General features: G+C 38.3%; 1 protein-coding gene across 1 annotated transcript in view; it reads left to right on the top strand.

The window, feature by feature from the left end:
• Positions 1-13,741, top strand: part of LOC126475158 (DIS3-like exonuclease 2) — a 170,802-nt gene that overhangs the window by 67,717 nt on the left and 89,344 nt on the right. The window contains exons 8-10 of the mRNA XM_050102780.1: positions 1,579-1,749; positions 1,833-2,025; positions 2,784-2,957. Of these exons, the coding sequence (XP_049958737.1) occupies positions 1,579-1,749; positions 1,833-2,025; positions 2,784-2,957 (538 nt within the window). The remainder of the gene's footprint in view (positions 1-1,578; positions 1,750-1,832; positions 2,026-2,783; positions 2,958-13,741) is intronic.

Genomic DNA, 13,741 nt, shown 5'->3' with positions numbered 1-13,741 from the left:
GGTTACAAGTTATTAATGTTCAACCTGCCATGAGGTTACTCTTGCAGTGTGGTTATTATTCCAAATACAACTTGGTTGTATGGTAAAGAAAGGTCAAAGTTAGGGATTCTGCCAATTAAATGTCTAAGTAGCACAAAATATTTATAAATAATCAATCGGAAAAAAATAAACACCCTGTGTGAAGGTAGAAATAACAAATATCTGAATAGTAGAAAATCCTCTTTATACTTCTAGAACAGGGATTTCTATTCTGTATAAATTTGTAGGGCAAGGGATGTAAGAAAATACATCAATATATCAGCATGGCAAATTGCTGTCCTAGGTCATAAATGCAAAGTAGAGTAAATTAATTCTAAACTGTATGAAAGACACACACAGCATACTATTTACTGACAGCTGAAAGGTAGACTTCATCTTATTTAATCTCTTATGTACTGCCTTGTGCACAATGTTTCTCATTCTGTATGATATTTTTATACACACTGTGTAACTTCAGTGGTACATGGAAATGTATGTATGTTAAACACATGTAATACCTTACATATCTGTGAACAGAAATGTTTTTTGATGTTGTTATAATGTGGTCATCTTGCTGTGAATTTTGTTTCAAGATGTTCTCAAACATAGTGTTAAAAGGTTGTCAATAACAGTGTGTCACTATGGCATCATTGTTAGTTCCAACTATTTATGAGTTGATAAAATGTTTTGATTGCCAAGGCTAGGAGTTGATAAGAGTTCATTCCTACGTGAGGTAAGTTTTTCTTACTGAAGATTTTGTGAGTTGTACATGTGAAAGGGAGCGCCAACAAGTTTTTATAATTTAATAATTAAACCCAATAAACCCCAATACAGCCACGTGAAGTATTATGAAAAATAAACAAAACTGTTTCCTTAAATAATTTGAAGTGCAAGTAATGTAAACAAAGGTATAAAAGATGAGAATTGTTCCCTTTGTATTGTGCTGGATATTGAAAATGTGGAAGCCCACACAGCATGTAGACTAGACTTTTTATTGCCATTTGGGGGGAAAAACTGGATGATTAAATATTGAAAAATATGATTTATACTGTAAGAATAAAAATTTGGGAAGTGTAAAGATGGGTCTTTTGCTAATCTGCAGATGTTTCAACTTCTGCTCTTCAGACAGTTTTTGAATGATTCACTGTGTGCACACTTTATTATGACCTAGTTCCACCGCGATAATGATTTGACAGCTTCCATAACTGAAACTGACCCAAGAAGCAAGTTTTCTTTAGTTGGCCGGGCTCTTGTAGATCCAATTTTTCACCTGCATATATTTGTTTTTGCTTGTGGGTTTGATGTTAAATGTGTACCAAGTAGGAAATTCTTTATGGCTGCATGTATTTTGTAACTTGGAACTTTATATGTAGAGAGAATAATGATGATGTGTGATTCTCAGAAGTAGGCATTTTAATATACATATTTGTAGTTAAATCTATCATTTTCACCCAAAAAATATTACTTACAGCATATGTTCTGAAACTTCATTGGCTAGATATTAAATGCTTGTCCTTTAAATGCTTGTCCTTTAAATGCTTGTCCTTTTTTTTTTTCTAGAGAAATTATTGAACTGGTAGGGGAAGTTGGTAATAAGGAAGCTGAGACCACAGGTATTCTGTTGGAGCACGGACTTGATGTTACTCCATATTCAGATGATATGAAAGGTTATTTCCCTCAAGCGCCGTACCATATCAGCGAAGAGGAAATACAAAAACGAGTTGATTTGAGGTAGATTTGTTACAAATATCTTGAAAGTACTTCACTTAGATCAAGTGTTTGAAAGCCTTGAAATTTGACTTTTCTCATTCCAGGAAGGAGTGCATTTTCACTATTGATCCAAAGACTGCGAAAGATCTGGATGATGCTGTCTCGTGTAAATTACTGGAAAATGGAAATTTTGAAATAGGAGTTCACATTTCAGATGTTACACACTTCTTAACAGCAGAGACTCCTTTGGATGACATTGTTTCAAAGAAAGCTACCAGTGTATATCTTGTTGATGCGGCAAGTAACACCAAACAAGCAGTTTTAATCAAACTAGAGAATGACATTACATTTCATTTATGCTTGTTTATGCTCATAATGTTGGTACTATGTGAGAAACATTTACCACAGACAAATTGATGATGTGACCAGTGAACTATTGGACAGGGTGGTTGTCACTGTTGCTAAGCAGGAAGACATGAGGCACAGAAGACTACAGATTAGTGAAGAAAACAGTACTTTAGCAGAATAGATGGACATAGTAATTTTTTGTGGAAAGAAAAACAGAGCTGATGAATTAATTGGTTTTGTTTAATTAAATTTTGTTTAAGAAATTTTGTGTAAAAGTAATTGATACAAGGTCAAAACTGTGTTATCAGTCCTTCAGTTACCATGACAGAGTCCCTAATTTTTTGTAATATAAGGTTGTAAATTTCATACAAACTTTGTGTTAACACCATACTTACAAAGAACAGACCAGTGTCATTTGTGTCTTTTCCATGAGCATAGCTTCTCCATTAACACATAAAAACTAATAAGCTCTTTTTTGTCACTTGCATCACTGTTGCGTCAACAGGAAAACATTCAGATCCTCTATCTGAATCTGACACGTATTTCTCAAGAAGTAGTGAAGACCTGTTTCTTTGTTTGTGAAGTCAGATGGTCTTTAAATCAGACGGTACAGGCTAAACATTAAATATAAACTGGTATTGTGTTTAACTGAACTTTTATTTCAAATACTCTACAGTTTTCGTATTATGTAAAAAAATGTATTTCAGGTTCATCACATGCTCCCAAAAGAACTGTGCATGCTATGCTCTCTATTACCTGGTGAAGATAAATTGACATACTCTGTAATATGGGAAATGACTCCAAATGCTGAAATACTGTCTCAGCGTTTAACACGTTCTGTCATAAATTCCTGCTCACAACTTGCTTATGAACATGTTCAGGTATGTGACAGTTGCTAATTAGCTTTTACTTTAAGAGATAATTACCAGATTTCATGAGATGATGGGGGTAAACAATGTTTCACACTAGAAGATATGTATTTACAGAAATGTTTGGTTTCTGGTATTGTGTAGTGGGTGTGGAGAGACTTTGGCTTCTTGTAGTTATTGGTTAACATATTTCGCTGACTGTTGGGTAAACGCAAGTTTCTCTGCCAGCTTTATCTTTACATGTCCTACACTGCTAAACAGTTGCTAACATGTTATTGTGTTGTAATTTTTGTTAACATGGACAGTGGGATAAAAGAAGACCATGTGGACAGTTAGTCATGATACTGATGTCATGTACATAATGCAACAAGAGTTCTCCATCATAATTTTTTTTTATGTATTGGTATACTGGAATTCTGCTAAGAACATTGCACTGTGCCAATCAAGGTGTTCAATAGAAAGCTGCAGTCTGGTGGGCAGAAGGTGCATGTCAGTGAAATCCATTACATAGTCTCCATAGCATATAGTCTGATTCTGTGCAGTTGTTGTGAAAATGTCTTGGTGAAATGCAGATGCTTGCAGCATTAAGAAGTTTGGGAGGTATTTGTAAAACAGTGGCAAATCTGTTTATATTCAGCTTGCTGTGCACATTTTCTGATGTGTAATGTCCCTATTCCTCATGCAACAGCGGTTTCCTACACTCCTTTACATTTAATGTCATTCCCACCATACTTACAGTTATGATGAAACCATTATCTAAACCTTAATGATCATAACACTCAAATCATATTAATCATAGCATTACAACTATTTTATTCTGCTTATGACCATTTCCTGGGATCAAGGGATACAAATTGACTATGGAATAAGATTTGACGACATTAGCGCATGCACTAATAGAACAGATTATATGTCTGTGTCATCACCCAAGTAGTTAGTGCAGATGCATTGCTGCAAAAAAGCAGTAGACAAGTCAGTAGTGAGTCCGCATGATTTGCCTTCGCTGTTTCCAGATGCCATGAATTCACTATGAAACAATGGCTCTCTTTCTGATTTGTATTCATATGGGATGCGCAAGTGTAATTGGGCCTGTAACAGGAACTACTGTGTACTTTTAACACATGCACTTGCAGTGAATTTGGCCAGCAACTGTCATTATTACTAACATGTCAATAGCAAATTTCAGCACGCGCACACACACATTGATCCTGTACTTTGTAGGCCTATAATCATATTATTGGGAATTTGAATGATTGCGGCTGAATGACTTCGTGGGGGACAGCATTACAGTCACATTCAGGAACTAATGGTTACTGTATTAGTATTTTTAACAATTTTTTTTCCTGACACATTAATATTTATATTCTTACTTCACTGGTTTTGGCCATATCAGGCAGCCATCTTCAGATATAAAAAGAAAAAAGGATGAAGCTTGTACATAATTTTATGAAAATATTATGAAAAGAATAGATTGTTACTTCTACATCTCTACATCTACATATATTCTCTGCAAACCACCGTGAAGTGCATGGCAGAGGGTATGTCCCATTCTACCAGTTATTAGATTTTCTTCCTGTTGCATTCATGTATGGAGTGCAGGAAGAATAATTGTTTGAATGCTACTGTGTGTGCAGTGATAATTCTAATCTTATCCTCATGATCCCTGTGTGAGCAATATGTAGTTAGTTGTATATTCCTATAGTCATCATTTAAAGCCAGCTCTTGCAGCTTTGCTCATAGACTTTCTCGAGATAGATGTAAATAACCTTCAGTAATCTCCCAGTTCAGTTCCTTTAATTTCCCTGTGACGTTCTCCACAAACTAAACAAACCTCTAACCATTTGTGCTGCACTTCTCTGTATACATTCAATATCCCCAGTTAGTCCTGTTTGGTAAGGGTCCCACACACCTGAGCAATATTCTAGAACCAGTTGCACAAGTAACTGTCAATGTCAATGAAATACACCAACAAAAAAAAAAAGTGATCGTATGCCATTGTTGACCGGAAGGCCTCATGCGGGGAAGTTCGGCCGCTGTATTGCAAGTCCTTCGGCGACTTGCGAGTCAATGATGATGAACACACAACACCCAGTCATCACGAGGCAGAGAAGATCTCTGACCCCGCTGGGAATCGAACCCGGGACCCCGTGCGCGGAAGCGAGAACGCTACCGCAAGACCACGAGCTGCGGACATTCACCAACAGCCACGTATCTTAAGATGTGGTAGCCTTCAAAATAAAAAAAATAAAATAACATCTTAAGATACATGGCTGTTGGTGAATTTCATTGACATTGACATTTACTTAACCAGCTGTGTCCATGATGGACCAACAGAGACTAGTTGCACAAGTGATTTGTAAGCTATCTCCTTTGTAGACTGATTGCTTTTCACTGATATTCTACTAACAAACCGAAGTCACTAGTAACTGCTTCATCCACGACTGAGCCTATGTGATCATTCCATTTCATCTCCCTATAAAGTGTTACACCCTGGAAGTCGTATGATTTGGCCAATTCCAACTGTGACTCATTGATATTATAGTCATAGGATACTATGTTTTTTCTTTTTGTGAAGTGCACAATTTTACATGTATGAAAATTTAAAGCAAGTTGCCAATCTTTAGACCACTTTGAAATCTCATCAAAATCTGACTTGCTATATATGCAACTTCTTTCAGACAACACTTCATCATAGATAATTACATTATCTGCAAAAAAATCTGAGGCACTATTGATATTGCATGCGAGGTCATTAATATAAAAGATGAACAGCAAGGGTCTCAACACACTTTCCTGAGAAACACCTGATGTTACTTCTACACCTTATGGTGACTCTCCATCCAAGGTAACATTCTGTGCCCTCACTACCAGAAAGTCCTCAACCCAATCACAAATTTCACTTGATACCCCATGTCATTGTACTTTTGAAAATAAGCATAAATGTGGTGCTGAGTCAAAGGCTTTTCGAAAATAAAAAAATACTGTGTATACGTGCCTACCGTCATCCTAAGCTTTCAGTGTGTGATGAGAAAAGTGCGAGTTGGGTTTCACGTGATTCATGTTTTCAGAATCCATGTGTTTTGGCATTGAGGAGGTTATTCTGTTCGATTGTGACAATATTATGGAAACTTGAGTAATGATAAATGATGTATTGTAATCCAACAACATTTATTCAAAATGTGCTACCAGTTTTGACACCAAATAGTGTCAGCTTCAGGCTCCAAGTGTAACCTGCCATTGGCAATTGAACCGCAATGACAGTGATCAGCAGAGTCCTCGTTTCAAAACACTATGACTTATTAAGCATGTATGCCAGCAAGTGCAACCAACAAAGTTGTGTGCAGCGGGATGAAAATCAACTGGATGAGTAGGAAACACAAACTTGTAATGTTTGAATACAGCTTTAGTACTGTTCCCAGCCGGCCATTGTGGCCGAGCGGTTCTAGGCACTTCAGTCCGGAACCACGCGACCGGTACGGTCACAGGTTCGAAACCTGTCTGGGGCAGGGATGTGTGTGATGTCCTTAATTTAGTTAGGTTTAAGTAGTTCTAAGTTCTAGGGGACTGATGACCTCAGATGTTAAGTCTCATAGTGCTCAGAGCCATTTGAACCAGTACTGTTTTCTTTGACACAGTCATGTTGTTCAAATATCTGGGTGTAACAATTTTTAACGTTGTGCAGCACTGTCAGTAACTGTGATAATTGACCATGCAACACGTCAGCCTCAGTTGCAAGTAGAAACCAAACTTTACCCAGGTTTCAGCCAAAATAATTTGGCCTTCTTCAGAAGCAAGTGACACTGAACTACTGCATGCCAAAGTTTGGCCATGTCAAGTATAAAACTGTAGCACCATAGTTACTAGTCATAATCTGCATGCAGTTCCGGTGCAACTCTCACGGCCTACCAACTTCGTCCACACAGTGGGGCCTGCTGTTTCTCTTCAGCCCAAGTAATGTAGATTGTGACTGGTTACTACGGTGCTACAGTTTTATACTTGACATGGCCAAACTTTGGCATGCAGTAGTTTAGTGTCACTGACTTCTGAAGAAGGCCAAATTATTTTGGCTGAAACCTGGGTAAAGTTTGGTTTCTATTTGCAACTGAGGCTGACTTGTTACATGTTCATCTGGGTGTAACGTTGGAAAGTGATATGAAATGGAACAAACATGTGAGGACTATGGTAGGAAAGACGAATGGTAAACTTTGGTTTGTTGGGAAAATTCTAGAAAAGTAGGGTTCGTATGTAAAGGTGACTGCATATAGGTTGCTAGTGCGACCTATTCCTGAGTACTGCTCGTGTGTTTGAATCTGTACCAGGTTGGATTAAAGGAAGACATCGAAGCAATTCAGAGGTGGGTTGATAGATTTCTTTCTGGTAGGATCAAACAACACACGTGTTACAGAGATTCTTCAGGAATTCAAATGGGAATTCCTGGAGGGAAGGCGACATTTTTTTCGAGGAACACTATTGAGAAAACTTACAGAACTGCCATTCGGCCGGCCGCGGTGGTCTAGCGGTTCTAGGCGCTCAGTCTGGAACCGCGCGACTGCTGCGGTCGCAGGTTCGAATCCTGCCTCGGGCATGGATGAGTGTGATGTCCTTAGGTTAGTTAGGTTTAAGTAGTTCTAAGTTCTAGGGGACTGATGACCACAGATGTTAAGTCCCATAGTGCTCAGAGCCATTTGAACCATTTTTTGAACTGCCATTTGAAGCTGACTGCAGAACAGTTATGTTGCCTCCAGCGTACATCGTGCGAAGGGACCATGAAGATAAGATAGGGGAAATTAGGACTCATATGGAGGCATGAACCATGAACCTTGCCATTGGTGGGCAGGCTTGCATGCCTCAACGATACAGATAGCCGTACCGTAGGTGCAACCACAATGGAGGGGTATCTGTTGAGAGGCCAGACAAATGTGTGGTTCCTGAAGAGGGGCAGCAGCCTTTTCAGTAGTTGCAGGGGCAACAGTCTGGATGATTGACTGATCTGGCCCTGTAACACTAACCAAAGCGGCTTTGCTGTTCTGGTACTGCGAACAGCTGAAAGCAAGGGGAAACTACAGCCATAATTTTTCTCGAGGGCATGCAGCTTTACTGTATGATTAAATGATGATGGCGTCCTCTTGGGTAAAATATTCCGGAGGTAAAATAGTCCCCCATTCGGATCTGCGGGTGGGGACTACTCAAGAGAACGTCGTTATCAGGTGAAAGAAAACTGGCGTTCTACGGATCGGAGCGTGGAATGTCAGATCCCTGAATCGGGCAGGTAGGTTAGAAAATTTAAAAAGGGAAATGGATAGTTTAAAGTTAGATATAGTGGGAATTAGTGAAGTTCGGTGGCAGGAGGAACAAGACTTTTGGTCAGGTGAATACAGGGTTATAAATACAAAATCAATTAGGGGTAATGCAGGAGTAGGTTTAATAATGAATAAAAAAATAGGAATGCAGGTAAGCTACTACAAACAGCATAGTGAACGCATTATTGTGGCCAAGATAGACACGAAGCCCATGCCTACTACAGTAGTACAAGTTTATATGCCAACTAGCACAGCAGATGATGAAGAAATTGATGAAATGTATGATGAGATAAAAGAAATTATTCAGGTAGTGAAGGGAGACGAAAATTTAATAATCATGGGTGACTGGAATTCGACAGTAGGAAAAGGAAGAGAAGGAAACGTAGTAGGTGAATATGGCTTGGGGCTAAGAAATGAAAGAGGAAGCCACCTGGTAGAATTTTGCACAGAGCATAACTTAATCACAGCTAACACTTGGTTCAAGAATCATGAAAGAAGGCTGTATACATGGAAGAACCCTGGAGATACAAGAAGGTTTCAGATAGATTATATAATGGTAAGATAGAGATTCAGGAACCAGATTTTAAATTGTAAGACATTTCCAGGGGCAGATGTGGACTCTGACCACAATCTATTGGTTATGAACTGTAGATTAAAACTGAAGAAACTGCAAAAAGGTGGGAATTTAAGGAGATGGGACCTGGGTAAACTGAAAGAACCAGAGGTTGTACAGAGTTTCAGGGAGAGCATAAGGGAACAATTGACAGGAATGAGGGAAAGAGATACAGTAGAAGAAGAATGGGTAGCTTTGAGGAATGAAATAGCGAAGGCAGCAGAGGATCAAGTAGGTAAAAAGACTAGGGGTAGTAGAAATCCTTGGGTAACAGAAGAGATACTGAATTTAATTGATGAAAGGAGAAAAAACAAAAATGCAGTAAGTGAAGCAGGCAAAAAGGAATACAAAGTCTCAAAAATGAGATCGACAGGAAGTGCAAAATGGCTAAGCAGGGATGGCTAGAGGACAAATGTAAGGATGTAGAGGCTTATCTCACGAGGGGTAAGATAGATACTGCCTACAGGAAAATTAAAGAGACCTTTGGAGAAAAGAGAACCACTTGCATAAATATCAAGAGCTCAGATGAAAACCCAGTTCTAAGCAACGAAGGGAAAGCCGAAAGATGGAAGGAGTATGTAGAGGTTCTATATAGGGGCGATGTTATTGAGGACAATATTATGGAAATGGTATGGAATGGAATGGAGGTAGATGAAGATGAAATGGGAGATACGATACTGCGTGAAGAGTTTGACAGAGCACTGAAAGACCTGAGTCAAAACAAGGCTCCAGGAGTAGACAACATTCCATTAGAACTACTGACAGCCTTGGGAGAGCCAGTCCTGACAAAACTCTACCATCTCATGAGGAAGATGTATGAGACAAGAGAAATTCCCTCAGACTTCAAGAAGAATATAATAATTCCAATCCCAAAGAAAGCAGGTGTTGACAGATGTAAAAATTATCGAACTATCAGTTTAATAAGTCACAGCTGCAAAATACTAACGCGAATTCTTTACAGACGAATGGAAAAACTGGTAGAAGCCGACCTTGAGGAAGATCACTTTGGATTCCGTAGAAATGTTAGAACACGTGAGGCAATACTGACCCTACGACTTATCTTAGAAGAAAGATTAAGGAAAGGCAAACCTATGTTTCTAGCATTTGTAGACTTAGAAAAAGCTTTTGACAATGTTGACTGGAATACTCTCTTTCAAATTCTGAAGGTGGCAGGGGTAAAATACAGGGAGCGAAAGGCTGTTTACAATTTGTACAGAAAGCAGATGGCAGTTATAAGAGTCGAGGGGTACGGAAGGGAGTAAGACAGGGTTATAGCCTCTCCCCGATACTATTCAATTTGTATATTGAGCAAGCAGTAAAGGAAACAAAGGAAAAGCTCGGAGTAGGTATTAAAATCCATGGAGAAGAAATAAAAACTTTGAGGTTCGCCGATGACATTGTAATTCTGTCAGACAGCAAAGGACTTGGAAGAGCAGTTGAACGGAATGGACAGTGTCTTGAAAGGAGGGTATAAGATGAACATCAACAGAAGCAAAACGAGGATAATGGAATGTAGTCGAATTAAGTCGGGTGATGCTGAGGGAATTAGATTAGGAAATGAGACACTTAAAGTAGTAAAGGAGTTTTGCTTTTTGGGCAGCAAAATAACTGATGATGGTCGAAGTAGAGAGGATATAAAATGTAGACTGGCAATGGCAAGGAAAGCATTTCTGAAGAAGAGAAATTTGTTAACGTCGAGTATTGATTTGAGTGTCAGGAAGTCGTTTCTGAAAGTATTTGTATGGAGTGTAGCCATGTATGGAAGTGAAACATGGATGATAAATAGTTTAGACAAGAAGAGAAAAAAACCTTTCGAAATGTGGTGCTACAGAAGAATGCTGAAGATTAGATGGGTAGATCACATAATTAACAAGGAGGTATTGAGTAGAATTGGGGAGAAGAGGAGTTTGTGGCACAACTTGACTAGAAGAAGGGATCAGTTGGTAGGACATGTTCTGAGGCATCAAGGGATCACCAATTTAGTACTGGAGGGCAGCGTGGAGGGTAAAAATCGTAGAGGGAGACCAAGAGATGAATACACTAAGCAAATTCAGAAGGATGTAGGCTGCAGTAGGTACTGAGAGACGAAGAAGCTTTCACAGGATAGAGTAGCATGGAGAGCTGCATCAAACCAGTCTCAGGACTGAAGACCACAACAACAACATGGAGGCATATAGACAGTCATTTTTTCTTTGTTCTATTTGTGAGTGTAACAGGAAAGGAAATGACTAGTAGTGGTAAGGGGTACCCTCGGCCATGCATCAAGGTGGATTGCAGAGTATCGATGTAGGTGTAGAGATATATAACATTGGGATCTTATTCTCATTCAGTTATGGCATTGCAATGTGACTTTTCACTTAGCTTAATTTGATGTATCTACCTCTACATCTGCATGACTACTGTGCAGCTCACAATTAATTGCCTGGCAGAGGGTTCATCAAACCACCTACAATCTATTTCTCTAGTGTTTCACTCTTGAACATTGTGGGGAAGAAAAAAAAATGAATACTTAAGTTTTTCTGGTGGAGGTTTGATTTCTCTCATTTTATTATGATGATCATTTTTCTATAATTAGGTGGGCACCAAAAATGTATTTTTACATTTGGGGGCAAAAAGTTGCTGATTGATATTTCATGAAGAGATCTCACTGTAGCAAAAAACACCTGTCTTTTAATAATTACCATCCCAATTCACGTATCAAATCTGTGCACCAACTCACTTCTTTTGCGATAATACAACGTCACACCCCTCCATCAATCCTATGTGATGCAGGTCTCATACAGCACAGTAATACTCGAAAAGAGGACGGCCAAGCATAATGTAGGAGTCTCTGTAGTAGATCTGTTTTGTCTTCTAAGTATTTTGCCAATAAAACACAGTCTATGGTTTGCTTTCCCCACAACATAATCCATGCGATCATTCCAATTTAACTTGTTCCTCATTGTTATCCGTAGGTATTTAATTGAATTGACAGCCTTTAGGTTTGTGTGATTTATCGTGTAATCATATTTTAATGGATTCCTTTTAGTACTCACAGGATGATCTCACAATTTTCATTCCTTAGATTCAGTTGCAGTTTTTTACACCATACGGATATCTTCTCTACATCATTTTACAATTGGTTTTGATATTCTAATGGCTTTGCTAGACGATGAATGGTTGCATGATTTGTGAATAATCTAAGAGGGCTGCTCAAATTGTCTCCTAAATTGTTTATATAATTTAGGAACACTTCATTGTGGAACACCAGACATCACTTCTGTTTTACTCATTGACTTTCCATCAGTTTCTACAAACTGACCTTTCTGACGGGAAATCGCGAATCCAGATGCACAAGTGAGATGATACTCCATAGGCATGCAATTTGTGTAGAATTCACTTGTATGGAAAGGTGTTAAAAGTGTTCTGGAAATCTAGATATATAAAATAATTTGAATCTCCTGTTGATAGCACTCTTTACTTCCCGTGAATAAAGAGCCAGTTGTGTTTCACAAGAATGATATTTTCTGATTCTGTGCTGATTATTTGTCCCTAGATAATTTTGTTCAAGATAATTCACAATTTTCAAAAGCACTAAGTGTTCTAAAGCCCTACTGCAAATCAACATCAGTGATATGGGTGTATAATTCAGCAGATTACTCTTATTTCTTTTCTAAAGTATTGATGTGACCTATGCAACTTTCCAGTCTTTAGGAACACATCTTTCATTGAGCAGGTTGTGTTGTATATGATTGGTAAGTATGGAGCTATGGTATCAGTATACTCTGAAAGAAACCTAAATGGTAAACAATCTGGACTGGGGGACTTGCTTTTTTTAAGTGATTTATGCTGCTTCACTTCACAGAGGGTTTCTATTCCTAAATTGCTTAGGTTGACAGCTGTTCCTGATTCAAATTCTGGGAAATTTACTTAATCTTATCTGATGAAAGAATTTTGGAAAACCATGTTTAGTAATTCAGCTTTAGTAGCACTCTCGTTAGTAACATTACCATTGCTGTTGCACAATATTGATTGTCTGATCATTTTTGTACTTTATGCATCAACAGAATCTCTTTCATTTTTCTGCCAGATTTTGAACAAGAGTTTCATTGTGGAAACTATTACAAGCATCTTGCATTGAAGTCCATGCTAAATTTTGAGCTTCAGTAAAAAATTGTCAAACTTGAAGATTTTGTGTTCTTCTAAATTTGGTATGTTTTTTTCACTGCTCCTGCAACAGCATTGTAACTTCTTTAGTTCCCACAGATCAGTACCATCCCTTTTTAATTTATTTGGTATATATATGCCAATTGCCTTCAATACAATTTCTTTGAATCTAAGCCACAGCATGTCTGTACTTACATAGCTAATTTGGAAGAGGTGGGTTTGGTCTCTTAGAAAGGCACCAGGAGAATTTTTATCTGCTTCTTAAACAGACATATTTTGCATTTATTAGTGGTAGATTTAGATGTTATGGTATTCAGTCTCACTACAATGAACTGATGATCACTAATCCCTGTATCCGTCATGATGCTCCCTATTTGCTCAGAATTATTTGTTGCTAAGAGCTCAATATGTTGACACATCTATTTACGTTTTGAATGGGCTCCTTAACTAATTGCTCAAAATGATTTCTGCGGAAAGCATTTAGTACAATTTAGGATGACATTTTACGTCTACCACTGACTTTAAACTTGTTGCCATCGTATCAAGGGTAGCTTGAAGCTACCGCCAACTGTAGTTGTATGAGTGGGGTACCTGTTTGCAATGAGTTTAAACATTTCTTTGAACTGTTCAGCAGCTGCATCATCTGAGTGGGGAGGGGGGGGGGCAGTAATAGGAACTGATTATTAATTTAGTCCGGTTGTCAAGCATAATTTGTACGCGTACTGTCTCACAGGAAC

Source organism: Schistocerca serialis, chromosome 4 (genome assembly GCF_023864345.2).
Source record: "Schistocerca serialis cubense isolate TAMUIC-IGC-003099 chromosome 4, iqSchSeri2.2, whole genome shotgun sequence".
NCBI lineage: Eukaryota > Metazoa > Arthropoda > Insecta > Orthoptera > Acrididae > Schistocerca > Schistocerca serialis.
The sequence above is the reverse complement of the archived record's forward strand: the minus strand, read 5'-3'. Positions and strand labels throughout refer to the sequence as shown.